The following is a 15,505-nucleotide window of genomic DNA, read 5'->3' as shown; positions in this document are numbered from 1 at the left end:
AATAAAAATTCTTCTTTCACATTTTTTTTAATTAAACAGATGCAGAATGTCATGTACGACCTCATCACGGAACTGAACGACCGGAGCGAAGACCTGGAGAAGCAGATAGGCGGGCTGGAGTCCAAACTGGAACAGCTGAACAGCAGCTTCCACTCCTTGCCCTTGCTTATCACGGACGCTCTGTGCCAGCAGCAGCAGCAGCTCCTGGCCACCATCCTCGAAGCCCGGGGGGTGAGCATGGGCGTGGGCGCCCCCCAGACGCCGCTCTCGGACAGCCCTTTGGGGGTCAGCTCAACCTCTTTCCCCACCCCTTATACCAGCTCCAGTAGTTGCTGAGCCCCGTCGGACGTGAGGGAAACGACAACACACAAACGCACACGTGGGTCTTTGTTATCCGTGTGGGGGTGTCAATCCTGGCCCCGGATGTGGGGGGAGGGGAGAGCAGAGGACCCCGGCCGCCGCCTTGTGGGGTCGCCTGGAAACAATGCGGGCTCGTCTCGGTGGTAGCGCCCCCTGTTGTCGGGGTTGGGTGGGGTGTGAAACAGGCGTTTTCGGCAGAGCCCCTCACAGCGGCGTTTGGTGGACCGTAGGAATCCACGTTCAATCTCAGGTCTTCAAAAATCGAAAAACAAGCCAACTCCAAGGGCATCGATGCAACGGCGCAAGGTAGGGGGACCATTCCACTGTGTTGGACCCCAAGCCACTGGCATTGGGGTTGTTCATCTCCTTCTTTCTTCCCTGGTTGTTTTTATTTTTATTTTTAAAAAACATTCTTATTCCTTCTTCCCCTCCGCGCATTAAGTGTCTTGCCGAAGAAAGTCAAAAGGCGACCGGGGAGGTGGCGAATTGGCCGAAACACAGGTGCCCCCCCCTTCCCCCCCTCCTCCTCTGCTGAATCTTGGCAAAGGTCTCGAGGTATCATTCCAGCTCCCTCAGAATTGGTTTTGCCAAAGAGACCGCCGTAAAGGTACCCTTTGTGGCCTCTTCTGCTCTTTTTGTTTTGTTTTTTAAGAAAAAGGGGAAATGGCAGGTGTCACCTTTTCCTGAGGCCTAAGAAGAGTTACCTTGACTTGGAGAAATCGGAAGTTTTCCACCACTAAAGCTGTTCTTGGCGGAGACGAAGCAGCGATTTCGACGCATCCAGATGGCTTGGCGTTTGCCCTCCCCTCGCTACGGGCAAGGTGGTTGCCACTGAGGAAATGGGTTTGCTCAGATTCTGAGCGCTCCAAGAAACACAAAGCGAAAGAGAAGTTGTTCTCCATTGTCCTCCCGAGAGAATCGCCCCAAGCCCCTTCAGTTCGCCAGTGGTGCTTTGAAAAATCACATCCCTTTGGACCACATCGCCACGACCCTTCTTTAAACGTTGCGGTTACCAGCCTGAACTGCGTTGCCGCTGCAGTTTCCAAGGGCCTATCCACATTACAAACCTCTCACCTGGGCTTCCCAGATTCATCAACGTTTTATTATTATTAGGGCTTCCCTCCCCCCTAAAAGCACCGTGGGAATTGTAGGTTTGTTTGTTTTTTATGGTGGTGGGCAGTCCTGCACTTTCAAAGGCTCCGCGGCTGACAGCCATTGGTGACTGAACTGGTTTGAACCCGGTTTAAATGTAATTCGCTATTGGCACTTAAATTGGTTTGCTCCCGCTTTGAATTGCCGTATAGACAATTAGGCTGCACACTGGTTAATGAAACTGCGGTCAAAGTGGTTGAACTGAATTGCCACTGGCAGTCAAATCAGTTCCAAGCTTGGTTTGAAATACCACTGGCTTGCATTTGAAGGGTGTACAAGCCCTGGGATTTTTCAGGGGTGTGGAGTGCACAGCTTCTTTGAAAAAACAATTACTAGGAATCATTAGGAAGCTGCCTAATGCAGAGTCAGACCCTTGGTCCATCTAGCTGTGTGCTGTCTACACTGACAGGCAGCGGCTGTCCAGAGTTTCAGTCAAGGGGGCGTATCCAGGCTCTGTTGGAGACACCAGGGATTGAACAGTTTGCCCGCCACCGCTGTCTAAGTCATGTCTGAATCCTACCATTGATTCATTGAGCCCAGGCTGAGCCCTTCCCACTCGGCTACAGCCCATTCGGAAATGCGTAAAATGCCGCCGTTCGCATTAGCGGTTAGCGTATCCCAGCCTAACCCTACCTCGCAGGGGTGTTGTGAGGCTAAAGTAGAGAGGGGCAGAGAATTGTGCCTGCTACCTTGATTGATCTCCCTTGGAGAAAAGGCAGAGTACCATTTTGCAGTGTGCAAAATCTAAGGCCTTCCAAACAATTCATTTTTGGATATTAAAATCCCTCCATACACCACAGGCTCAGATCCGGAGCCTACCTGAAGGCAGGGGATGAGAATGTAATAATAATAATAATAATAATAATAATAATAATAATAATAATAATTTTTTATTTATACCCCGCCCTCCCCAGCCAAGGCCGGGCTCAGAGCGGCTTACGAGCAATAATAAAAACAAGTTGAATGATTACAATTTAAAAACAAAATTAAAATACAACATTAAAATATTGAAACATTAAAATATTAAAATGTAGCCTCCTCGTAAGAGGAAAAAGAAAAGAAAAAAGAAAGGGAGGGAGGGAATCAAATTGGCTCCAAGCCAAAGGCCAGGAGGAACAACTCTGTCTTACAGGCCCTGCGGAAAGAAATCAGATCCTGCAGGGCCCTGGTCTCATGAGACAGAGCGTTCCACCAGGCCGGAGCCAGTGTTGAAAAGGCCCTGGCTCTGGCTGAGGCTAATCTGACTTCCTTAGGGCCCAGGACCACTAAGGTGTTGCTGTTTATGGATCTTGAGCCTCTTCGTGGGGCATAACGGGAGAGGCAGACTCGTAGGTACGAGGGTCCCCAATCCCCAAGAATGCACACATTTTCAGGGGAGACTATTAGATTCTCCCCTCTCTGCCCGAGTAACTTTGTGGCCCTGAGAACAATTCAGAGAAGCAACCCACACTCCCCACATTTGGATGTCAATGGCCTTGACCCAGCTTTGTTGTGTATGAAGCCTTAATGCTTAGCCCAGCCGCCTTGTGCTTAGAGTCATAGAAGTATAGAGTTAGAAGGCACCCCTTCTCCAGCACCCTGCAATTCAGGAATCACAGCCAAAGAATCTCTGACAGATGTCTACCCAACCTCTGTTTAAAAACCTCCAAGAAAGGAGAATCCACCACCTTCTTGTGTTGAACAACTCTTCCCATTGGGAAGTTCTTCCTAATGTTTAGCCAGAATCTTCTCGTTTCTTGTAATTGGTTCGAGTCCTGCCCTCCGGAGCAGGAGAAAGCTAGCTTGTTCCCTCTTCCGTGTGACAGCCCTTGAGATATTTGAAGAAGGCTATCATATCTCCTCTGAGTCTTCTCTTTTCCAGGCTAAACCCAACTCCCTTAACCGTTCTTCATAAGGCTTGGTTTCCAGGCCCTTGATCATCTTGGCCACACTCCTCTGCAAACCTTCCAGCTTCTCAATCTTCTTCTTCTTCAACTGTGGTGCCAGAACTGGACACAGTATTCCAGTGTGGTCTGACCAAGGCAGAATACAGTGGTACTATTACTTCCCTTGATCGGGACACTATACACTTCTGTTGATGCATCCTAGAATAGCATTAGTATTTTTTGCTGCTGCATCACGCTGTTGACTCAGATTCAGCTTGCAGTGCACCAAGACTCCTAGACCATTTTCACATATGTTACTGGCAGGTGCCCCCCCCCCCTTCTTATATTTCTGCAGCTGGTTCTTCCTTCCTAGGCGGAGAAACTTAAGATTTGTCCCTATTGAAATTCATTTTGTCAGTTTGGTTCCAGTTCTCCAATCTGTCAAGGCCATCTTGCAACCCGATTCTCTCTTCTGCAGCATTAGCTATCCCTCCCAGTTTGGCGTCACCTGCTGGTGGTAAAAAAGGGGTTTCTCCATTCTCCCGAAGGGGACTCACTCTTTTTACGCTGCCTGCTTTTAACACCCTTTTAACTCCCCAGAGACCCAGGGACGTGGGTGGCGCTGTGGGTTAAACCACAGAGCCTAGGACTTGCCGATCAGAAGGTTAGCGGTTCGAATCCCCATGACGGGGTGAGCTCCCATTGCTCGGTCCCTGCTCCTGCCAACCTAGCAAGTCAAAGTGCAAGTAGATAAATAGGTACCACTCTGGTGGGAAGGTAAACGGCGTTTCCGTGCGCTGCTCTGGTTCGCCAGAAGCGGCTTAGTCATGCTGGCCACATGACCCGGAAGCTGTACGCCGGTTCCCTCGGCCAATAAAGCGAGATGAGAGCCGCAACCCCAGAGTCGGCCACGACTGGACCTAATGGTCAGGGGTCCCTTTACCTTTAACTTCCCAGAGGGAGCGAGGAGCAAAACAGCCACAGCCCTCTGCTCTGAACCCTCCCTTCCTTTTTGTCAAGGCAATTGTTGGCATCACCCAACCGCTACCACCTGCTTTTTTGTCAGGCAAATGCCTCCCTCTGGCAGGGCTCCTCATTCAGGCTGTTTGGGGGGGGTTGTTGGGGGGGCCTTGGCTCGGCTTCTGAGCTCCGCGAGGCGGCCGCTGGCTCGTTCCAGCGAGAGCTGAGCAGGTGACTCTTCATGTTCCCTTTGAACAGGCAAAGCAAGCGTGTAATTGCTCAGCGATATTAATTACGCGCCGCCCCGCGGCTCCGGTTAATTGCGAGCGAAGAAAGGGAGAAAACACCCCAGGTAGATCTAAGTGCTTTTTAGTGATTTTTCGGCATGTGGGGTTTTTATTTCAGGGGAGGCGGGGGGGGAATGCGCGGTCTTTTGTCAAAACTCCCCTTCAGCAGCTGTGTGTGACTTTTCCGAACATCGCAGCACCAGAAAGCATTAAACGGGGAAGAGGGAGGGAGGGAAGCTGCCACTTAGCGAGGATGGTAGGTGGCCCGCATTCCTTGCAATTGAAGTTGCTTAGGAAACGGAGCGGAGCTTCAGGACAGGATCCTTACAACGCCCACTGGATTCTCTCCCCACCACCACCACCACCATGCCAGTTTGGGGCTTAGGAGAGGCCCTGCTTCGCCAGGAAATATTTGGAGGAAGGTTATATATGGTGCGAGCCACTCCGAGTCTTCTCGGTCAGTCCCCCGGCCTCCCAGAAAAGCTGGGATTTGTCTGAAGTGATCAGAACGAGGACATTTTGCCTGCCAGCCAGGGTGCAGAGCGCTTAGCTAGATGGGCCGAATGCTGCGACTGAATATAAGGCAGCTTCCCCTGTTGGGAAAGGAGCCGTGGCTCATCACTAGAGCATCCGCTTTGCATGCAAAAGGTCCCAGGTTCCATTCCTGGCATCTCCAGTTGGACTGTTACTGACCCCTGCCTGGAGAGCAGCTGCCGGTCAGTGTCTGTAATACTGAGTTAGATGGGCCACTGGCCTGACTCTATATAAGGCAGCCTCTCCCTGCGTTCCTTTAGCTACATAAAAGCGAGTCAGGGCACCTCCACCGCAAGGAGAGGAAGATAGAGACTGGCTTCACGCTTGAGCATCTTTGAGGACTAGAATTCTTATTTTGAAGGGAAGGGCCAGCCCTCATTGTTAAAGCATCTGTTTTGCAAGCAGAAGGCACCAGATTCAACCCCCGGCGTCTCCAGTTAGGGATGGGAATGTCCCTTGCCTGAAACCCAGGGCAGCCGCTGCTGCCAGCCTGTGTTGACATCCCTGAGCTAGGTGGGAAAGCAGTCTGACTGTATAAAGCAGCTTCCTGTGTCTTTATTCCTAGCACTTCAACTCATCTGCATGTTTCTTTTTGCTGCAAATCCTCGTTTGGCAGCCCTGTGAGACAGGCAGGAGTCTTCTGGCCCCCATGTGGCAGATGTGAAGATGGAGGCTCAGAGAGAGAGAGAAGGTCGGGTCCTCAAAGGCTCCACGCAGAGGGCAGAGGTGCTGTTCAAAGCAGGCACACCCACCCCTCCCAAATCCTCTTTGCCACACTGGTAGGGGGTAGCACGGTGGGCAATGGGCTTATGGGGAAATTCCAGGAAGAGAAGCAGCGGCAGCCCATATAGTTGGCACGGAAAGAGCCTCGTTCCATTTCAGAACCCTGGACAGCTGCACTCTCCCGTTCTCAAGGCAAGCCTCCCTCTACCTCAAGCTACTCAGAATGCAGACTCAGTTCCACATTGCAGGACTCCTAGCAGCTGGTTTCAACCATGGCAGAACTGCACAGAGTAGGAAAGGGTTAATTGATTACTCCCTTGAGCCATTTCGGATCCCCAATGGCTGTTAGTCTGGAAAAGTTACTAGCCTCCTCCCCACCCCACCCCCATGTTGATCATTTCTGGCATATCAGTGGCTTGGAGGCAAGAACAAATTTTTTGGGTCCAGTCTAGAGAGAGAAAATTGCTGGCTGCTCGGCTGGAAGGCCTCTCTGCTCACCCTGGCGACCAGGCGAACCCCTGTTCCCAAAGCCGCCTCATTCTTCCTACCCCGTCCTTCTGACAGGGATCCAGAGAAGGGAGCGTCAGATCCTATCTGTTTGGCTGGCAGGATCTCAGCCCCGCGTCTGCCCCTCCTCGTCTCTCCAGGTCAGGCCCCTTATTTCCGTGGCATCTCCCGCCATCGCTCAAAGCACCTGTGTTTCACCGGAAATGAGAAGAGCCCGTCAAAACCGCGCTGGGACCGGAAGCTAGAAAGAAAAAAATGGGCTGCGATGAATGCTTAAATGAATTTCGCAGAGCAGCCTGTTCCAAGGCAGCTGTTAGGCAATTAACTACAAATTGAAGGGGTTTTTTGGGGAGGCAATGATTACAGACTGCAGGATCAGATTTAACACCCCTCCTAGTAACTCCTTCGCTCACCAGAGAGCATTCTCGCCCCCCTTTTTTTCTTTTACTAAACAGAAATGAGCCCGAGACACTCAGTGCAGCCGGAGGTGCCAATCTTTCAATGCCTTACCAGTTATGATGGGCTTGGTTTTTATAGAAAGAGCTTGTGAAACACTGCAGCCTGGGGCTTTTCTTACACCGCTTTGGGCAAGGGGAGAAGATTGCAGGATCGATGCCCACCCCCTTCAGTTAAAACCCCTTTTTCGGAAAGTCACCATCTGAGAGAGAGAGAGAGAGAGAGAGAGAGAGAGAGAGAGAGAGAGAGGGGTTGCAGCTTAGCTTAGGGAGGTGGCACCCTGGCCCTGTGGAAGAGCCCAACCCCTGCTTTGCGTGCAAATTATGCCAGGTAGACATCTGCCAGCCCAGGAGAACTGCTGCCAGTCAGTGTGGACAAGCCTGAGCTCATCTGGCTCAGTACAAGATGGCTTCCTATGTTCTAGCATTCTGGTCATTTATGACATGAGGAGAAAGTGTAGTTTGGTGGTGCCTCCTGACATTCCAGAGTGGTACAGTCTCAGCAGAGCCGTATCAGGTGCTTAGTTTTTTCTTCTTGAATGTGTGCATCAGCTCTGGAGCGTATTTTTGACACCAAGTCACCTTGCGGCAGCCCCTGCCCCCCCCCCGGTGACCTTTTTTAAAAAAAATGTAAACAAGCCATCTCCGCCACTGAGGCGACACACCCAGGTATACAAAGGGTGGGGTGGGGAAATGGGACAAGAGGTCTCTGCAAAGACGTCCCCTTCAGCTAACCATCTGGCAAGGCAATGAGATGCCAGGCACAAGATAAATGTCATATCTGCACCGTTTGATGCACTATGATACCTCTTCAACAGCCACGGCTCTCCCCCCCCCCCAAAAAAAAGAATTTTGGGAGCTGTGGCTTGTTAAATGCAACAACAGTTATTAGGAAACACCACTATTCCTCTCTCAGAGCTACAATTTCCGGAGTCTCCCGGGAAGAGGGATTGATTGTCAAACCACTCTGCGAATTCTTGCTCCGTGGGGGGAATAGCGCATGGTCTGCCAACCAATCTCAGCATCCTTAAACTGCAGGATTCTTGGGGGGGGGGGAAGCCGTGACTCCTGAAATGGCATACTGCTTTTGAAACAGGGCATGGTATGTGCCCAAACTCAATTCTGCCCTTTTCCTTTCTGCCCCCGTTACCCTGCTCCCCAGGAGACAGTGTTGGCCACTCGCCTAAATGGTTTTGAAAGAGGATTAGGCAAATTCATGGGAGAGAGGGCTACCCATGGCTTCTAGCCACCATGGCTTTGAAGGCTGCTGTGCGTCTGAATACCAGCCTCTGGAAACCTCAGGCGGGGAGACTCCTCTTGTGCTCAGATCCTTCTTGCTGGTTTCCCACGGGCTTCTAGTTGGCCACTCGGAGGTGCACCACTGGTCCGGCACAGCAGGCACCCTATGCTCATTCTCTGGACTTCGCCATTGTGGGCTCATGTTCCAGCCACCTTCCCACAACTTCTCTCCGCTGCTAATAATCACCCATCATCTGGAAATGCCTGCGGAGGCGGAAGAATAGGGGACACTGGTACCACCGAGAAGGTGTTGGCAACGGCGGTCCTAATGCCACCTCAGCAAACCCACCATGGTCTGACCCACAAATGTCTACCTGCCCGCCCCCCACCATCAGAAAGGAGCCAAACAGCCGGAGCAACTGCACACCTTTACAAAATAGCTGCGTCTGACCTAGCCTGGCGCTTGACACGTTTCTCGAGACGATAAGAGCTTCGGTGAGGAAGCTGCACTTAAAAGCTCGCTTTTTTTTCTTATTTCTTTTCTTTTTTTAAAAAAAAAGATTATTAGGGGAAAGCATAACCATAGTTTTATTTTACCTATGAAAATATATTGCTATATTATAAAGGATAATATTGTAACTTTCAAAGTACTCTTTTTGTATCTGACGAGCTAGTTTATAGGCGGGCAGTTTGGGGAGGGTGGCCTTGCCTGAACCGTGCTCGCTCGTGTGATTGTTTCTGGGGTTACGGGTCGCTTGGCAGACCAAGGGGACGTGGCGTGGTGCGTCGACACACGGCGGAAGGTTTTCAACTGGTTCCAGGCTGGTTTGAAGTCTTCTGTCGTCATCCCGCCACCCAAGGAGAGGGAGCCTGAAACTGGGCTTAGAGAGATCTCTGCTGGGAATTATCCGCACCTGAAGGTAAGGCTTGAAAGGTCTGTAGCTCAGTGGGAGAGTGTCTGCATAGCATGCGAGAGCTCCCAGGTTCAGTCCCCAATGGCACCTCCAGACAGGGCTGGGAGAAACCCCCATGTCTGAAATCCTAGGAAGACGCTGACAGCAGAGATAATTAATACTGAGCTGAATCAACCAGTGGTCCGACTCGCCATAAGTCATCTTCCTGTGTTTCTGTTCCTAAGCCCCACAAAACAAAACATTCTCCACCAACAACCTGGAAACTACCGTATTTTTTGCTCTATAAGACACACCAGACCATAAGACACACCTAAGTTTTTGGACGAGGAACACAAGAAAAAAAATATTCTGCACAGCGAAAGCAGCAATCCCTCTTGCTGTTCTGGCTTCTGGGATAGCTGCGCAGCCTGCATTCGCTCCATAAGACGCACACACATTTCCCCTTTTTAGGAAGGAAAAAGTGCGTCTTATAGAGCGAAAAATACGGTAGTTCTGCAAATCACCAGCCTTCAGGTTTGGTGGAGAATGCGGGCAGAGGTTGTTGTTTTCTCTCCCAGTAGAGTTTTGGAGCTATCAAAGCAAAAAATGGACAGGCCACAGATTTCTGGCAAAGCGAACAAGCATTTTGTTTGCAGAGCTGACCCCTGGGCTTCCTAAGACTCCAAGAAGAGCCTCGCAGATCGATCAGGCCAATGATCCGTCCAGCCCTTCAAGGGCTGACCCAGATGCTTCTTTGGAGAAGATTGAAGGCAGGGCCTGGGCGCAAGAACAACGCTTCCCCCACTTGCGATTCCCAGCGGCTGGCGTTCAGAGGCACATCAATGCCTCTTGGCCACCCCACTCCCATGAAACCAGCAAGGATGCGCTGATATTTGAGGGGGAGTGAGGGCATGGACAAATGCTGGCTGTTAGGTGCGATGCCTGAATGGAACCCCTACCGTCCGAGGCAGCCTACCCGTGGGAAGCTGGGTGCTGCGATTGGTGGGTTTTTGCACTGTTCGTTTCCGTGCTTTCTCCACACACCTTCCAAACACGCTTGCTCTGTGTTCCTATAGCAGAAGGAGGATTTCATTGCAACAGTGAACAAGAAAGGGCAGGCAGGAAGGGGGTGTTCTTTCCAATGGCTTGTGCTTTGCCCAAACCACTCACTCCCCTGAAGGTCTTTTAGGAGCAGGGAGTGGGCACGAAAGCAGATTATAGCTACCCCCCTGCCTGGCGAGCTGAATAGGCACCTCATTAACTGCCGCATGGTCTTTTCTCTCCCAGACTCCACCGTTCAGCAAGGGCTGGGCAGGGCTTCCGCTGCCACCCTGAACTCTGCCAGCTCTTTGTTTTTCATTAAATACGGGGTGGCTGTTGGGAAAGGCCAGGCGCAGCTGGACACCCACTTTGCTGTATTGTGGCTTTAAAACCTTCCGTGGCTAATTGCCAGTTTGGCCTTCTTCCCTGCATTGGACCTGTACCAAGCTGGCTCTATGTTTTCTGAAGTGTGACTTGACTCAGATTTCATTGCCACCAAATGTTTTTAAAGCTCTCTTGCTCAGCCACCCACTCTCCACTCTTGCCCTCCTTCCCTCCGCTTCTCTCTCTCTTCTCTCTCTCTCTCTCTCTCTCTCTCTCTCTCTCTCTCTCTCTCTCTGCACCATACAGTTAAAGCACTATGATATAACTTCAACCAGTCATGGCTTCCCCCAAAGGATTCTGGGAGCTCTTGCTTGTTAAGGGTACTGAGAGTTGTTAGGAGACCCCTTTCCTCCCACACCCGGTGTGGCGTAGTGGTTAAGAGCGGTAGTCTCATAATCTGGTGAACCGGGTTCGATTCCCTGCTCCTCCACATGCAGCTACTGGGTGACCTGGGGCTAGTCACACTTTTCTCTGAAGTCTCTCAGCCCCACTCACCTCACAGAGTGTTTGTTGTGGGGGAGGAAGGGAAAGGAGAATGTTAGCCGCTTTGAGACTCCTTCGGGCAGTGATAAAGCGGGATATCAAATCCAAACTCCTCCTCCTTCCCTCAGGAAACAGCAATTCCCAGAGCGGTTTAGCAAACCCTCTTCATAGAGAACTCTGGGAATTGTAGCTCTTTGAGGAGAATGGGGGGGGGGACTCCTAACAGCTCTCAGTGGCCATAATAAACCGCAGCTTATTTGGGGGAAGCTATGAGTGTCAAGATTTGGCACCCTAGTGCTTCAAATGTAGAGTGTGCATGTGTCCACACACCCACACCCTGGCTCAGTCACGAGAGCATGAGACTCTTAATCTCAGAGTCATGTATTCAAACCCCACATTGGGCAAAACATTCCTGCATCGCAGGGGGTTGAACTAGATAGACTCTTGTGCTCCCTTCCAACTCTCTAATTCTATGAACATGTTTATATCCCACCTTCCTCCTAAGTTGGGATTCAAGGTGGCTTCCAGCATACAAAAACATGAAGCGCAAACCACCGTATTTTTCGCTCTATAAGAGGCACCAGACCACAAGTTTTTGGAGGAGGAAAACAAGAAAAAAATATATTCTAAATCTCAGATGCCAGAACAGCAAGCGGGATCGCTGCGCAGTGAAAGCAGCAATCCCTCTTGCTGTTCTGGCTTCTGGGATAGCTGCGCAGCCTGCATTCGCTCCGTAAGACGCACACACATTTCCCCTTACTTTTTAGGAGGGAAAAGGTGAGTCTTATAGAGCAAAAAATACTGTAGTTAAAATACATTGAGAAGCAGCAATTAAAATACAGTCCGCCCTGACAGCAGCCCAGTAACTGGCCTTGTCTGCAGCTTAGTTTTCAAAGGCCTGTCTGAACAGGCAGGACTTGGCCTGCCTGTGGAAGGAAAGGCCAGAAGGAGCTGGTCTGATCTCTCGGGAGGGGATTCTGCAAAATGGGAGCAGCCACAGAAAAGGCTGCATCTCTTGCCACCCCCAACCGTGCTTCTGGGAGAATGTGTGTTCTTGGACTTGTAGCTCCCATCAACCCCACAGCATGGCCTGTGGTCTGGGATGATAGGCAACAACATCTCGAGGGCCACCGTTTCCCCCTTCTGCATGCAGAGCAGCTGGTCTATTCAGTGAGCATCCAGTTGGCTCCTTACCTCTCTCGCCCTGACCTAGCCACTGTGATCCATGCGACGGTCACCTCCAGACTGGATTATTGTAACTCGCTCTACGTGGGGCTGCCCTTGAGACTGACCCAGAAACTCCAGCAGGTGCAGAATGCCGCAGCGAGACTCCTTACGGGGTCCTCGCTGCGGGATCACATTCACCCGCTGCTATACCAGCTGCACTGGCTTCCGGGGGAGTACAGGATCAGGTTTAAGGTGCTGGTTTTAACCTTTAAAGCCCTATACAGCCTAGGACCCTCGTACCTACGGGACCGCCTCTCCTGGTATGTCCCACGGAGGACCTTACGGTCTTCAACCAAAAACATCCTGGAGGTCCCAGGCCACAGAGAGGTTAGGCTGGCCTCAACCAGAGCCAGGGCTTTTTCGGCTGTGGCTCCGATCTGGTGGAACGCTCTGTCTCAAGAGACTAGGGCCCTGCGGGACTTGACATCTTTCCGCAGGGCCTGCAAGACAGAGCTGTTCCACCAGGCCTTTGGCCAGGGCACAGCCTGACTCCCTCCTTTGGCAATCTTCACAGAACTCTAGCCCCATGGTTGCCATCAATTTGATTTGAATTTATAATGAAATGATTTTAGAATGTTGTATTATTTTATTGTTGTTAGCCGCCCTGAGCCCGGCTTCGGCTGGGGAGGGCGGGATATAAATAAAAATTTATTAAAATTATTATTATCCTGCCTTCAGAACACAGGAATCTGCCTTTGTTATACCAGGTCAGGCTACTTGTCAATCTAGCTCAGTTCTGTTTTCTCTGAATGGCAGCGCTGGGGGGTGCGAGCGAGTACCTCTTAACATGGAGATCCCACCTGACTTCCCTGCCTTGTCCAGCTGCTCTGCCTTGAACAGGTGCTCCGCTTGCCGTTGTCACCTTCGAACATCTTCGGAGAACGCCGCTGTTAAAGGCAGAGAAGCAGCTGGCCGCTGGACAAGCTGGCAACCCTAGTTTTGATGTCTCTTGGATGCTGGCACTGCTGACAACCGCGCAGTGAGCCTCATTCAGCCTGGTCACCTGTGTACAACCTTCCGAGCAGTTCCTGGAAGGGCCTCTACAGAAGCTCGAGAGGGACAAAATAGGCCAGCAAAGCAGCAAGAGAGTCTAGTGCAGGGATGAGGGAACTTGTGGCCCTCAAGACATGGGACTCCCAGCTCCCATCAGCCCCAGCCAATACGATGAATGGTCAGGAGTGATGGGAGTTGCAGTCCACGAGCATCATGGACACAGGCTGCCTCTCCTCCCTGCACTAGTGATTAGGGCTGGGCGATACCTGGTTTTCAGCTTCATGATAAACATTGCAATATACCACAAGGCCCGAAATAAGGATGGAGCCAGGTAGAGGCGTTGGCTGGCTTCACGGTTTCCCCCCACATTGCGATTTTTGCATAGCACCCACCCACACATCTACGATTTGCAACACCGTATTTTTCGCTCTATAGGACGCACTCCCCCCCCCTCCAAAAATTAAGGGGAAATGTGTGAGAGCTCCCCCTGTGCTCCGGAGGCTTTGCGTTGCTTTCGCTGAAGCCGCCTGAAGTCCCCGGAGTTCCCACTGCGCTCCGGAGGCTTCAGGCAGCTATCCACAAGCCTTTGGACCCCCCGCTGCGCTCCAAAGGCTTGTGGATAGCCGCCTGAAGCCTGGAGAGCGAGAGGGGTCAGTGCACACCGATCCCTCTTGCTCTCCAGACTTCGCTTCGCTGGAGAGGCGCTGCACAGTTTTCCCTCTCTGCGCAGCGCCCCTTCAGCGAAGCGGGAGGAGAAATGGAAGGGGCTCCGTTTCTCCTGCCACTTCGCTGAAGGGGTGCTGAGCAGAGAGGGGGAGAATTTCCCCCCCCTGTTCTCCCCCTCCTATGGTCCGGTGCGTCCTATAGAGCAAAAAATACGGTATATTGCAAGGTCAAAAATGATAAAACCAATATCATGAAACCGGTTTTGGGCAGTATATCACCCAGCCCTAACATGCATCGCAATTCACAATTTGTTGCCAGGTCAAAAATTAGGAAATTGATATCACGATATGGACTTCAAAGTGGTTTTGGAAAATACGTTGATATATCACCCAGCCCTACTTGTGATGTCTTTCCCCAATTTCAAGTTTCAGAAGACTGATGGAGGAGGCCAAGGGCTGAATTTTAGTGGCTGGACAGAGGCTTGCAGACCATCAGTTGCAGACCTTGGGAGCTAGCTTGAAGGAGAATGAGGAATAGAAACTATTAGCAGCATGTGTGTGTGTGTTCCCCCTGCCTTCCCCGCCCCCTCTGGGCTTGTTAGTAAGGTTGCCAACTGACCCAATCACCAGCCTGCTCCTGTGCCTTTTAAGAGTAAACAGCAGGTGTGGCTATTTCCCCTCCACAGTGTGCTTGCAGGCCGTGCTGCTGCTTTGTGGCGGAGGAGCTGGCACGAGCAGGAGAAGTTGGCAACCTTAAGCAGCCATGCTTTATTGTGCCCGAGTTGAGGAAGAGCGGGGGGGGGTGTCTTTAACCAGAGGGGGTGGCACAGGAGGGGGAAAGGAGGAGATGGGAGGGAGCAATTGGCAATCTCCAACAACCGTGTCCCCCCACCACTCGAAAAACAACAATCAACTCTGTACCCAGAAACAATCATGTCTGAATCCAAACTAATGGCTTTAACCTGTTCACTGTAAAGAATCAAAAAAGTAAAACTAAAAAAAAGTGCCTTGGACTTGACTCTCAAGAGATCGTTCTCTATGTCTTCACCTATGCGGGTATATAATTTATGTAGATACCTACATAGAGAGACGCGGACACAGCGTATACGTGTTTAGACAGTCCTGATATAAAAGGCTTTGAAACCCTTTTGTGTTTTCTCTCTCTCTGTGTTCTCTGTTCTTTCCTTCCTTCCCCAGATCAGAAGATTACTCGGGCCCATTCTCTCCTCTAATTTTTATTAAGTATTCCCTCAATCCATTATCTATTTGCAATTTCAACCCTCGGCTTTGAGATAATCTTTCCGCACTCTCGCTGAGCTGGTGGGGAGACATGTCAAATCACAGGAGCATGCATCAGCCTTGCACAGAAAAGCAGCTGAATAGCTCTCTCTCTCCCCCCCCTTTTCTTTTTCTTGCTAATTTTACCTGGGGGGGGGGGGATCAGATAAGCCTGACACAAGGGAAGTCAAAAGGGAGGCTGCCGCTGTTTGAAAGCTGCAGAGCTAGGAGAGCTCCACCTGTCAGCTGACTGGAAAAGAGGTCTGGGTGGTTGTCAGGGGGGCTACGGAGTGTCTGCAAACATTCCAATTGCTCAAAAGGTTTTTTTAAAAAACACACACACTATGTCATGCAACATCAACCCTGCCTTTGGGTGTGTCAGTGGGATCATTGAGAGATGAAGGAAGGATCAAATTTAATTGCAAACCATAAATTTCCAGTGCAGACATTGCCGCAGTC

General features: G+C 51.0%; 1 protein-coding gene across 1 annotated transcript in view; it reads left to right on the top strand.

The window, feature by feature from the left end:
* The window catches only part of KCNN3 (potassium calcium-activated channel subfamily N member 3), a 109,990-nt gene extending 101,261 nt beyond the window's left edge, over positions 1-8,729 (top strand). Inside the window, exon 8 of the mRNA XM_083477069.1 lies at positions 40-8,729. Coding sequence (XP_083333195.1) covers positions 40-336 — 297 coding nt within the window. The 3' untranslated portion in view covers positions 337-8,729. The remainder of the gene's footprint in view (positions 1-39) is intronic.
* The last annotated feature ends 6,776 nt before the right edge of the window (positions 8,730-15,505 follow it).

Source organism: Podarcis liolepis (genome assembly GCF_965112155.1).
Source record: "Podarcis liolepis genome assembly, chromosome: 15".
Lineage (NCBI taxonomy): Eukaryota > Metazoa > Chordata > Lepidosauria > Squamata > Lacertidae > Podarcis > Podarcis liolepis.
This window is presented reverse-complemented; position numbering and strand designations above follow the sequence as displayed.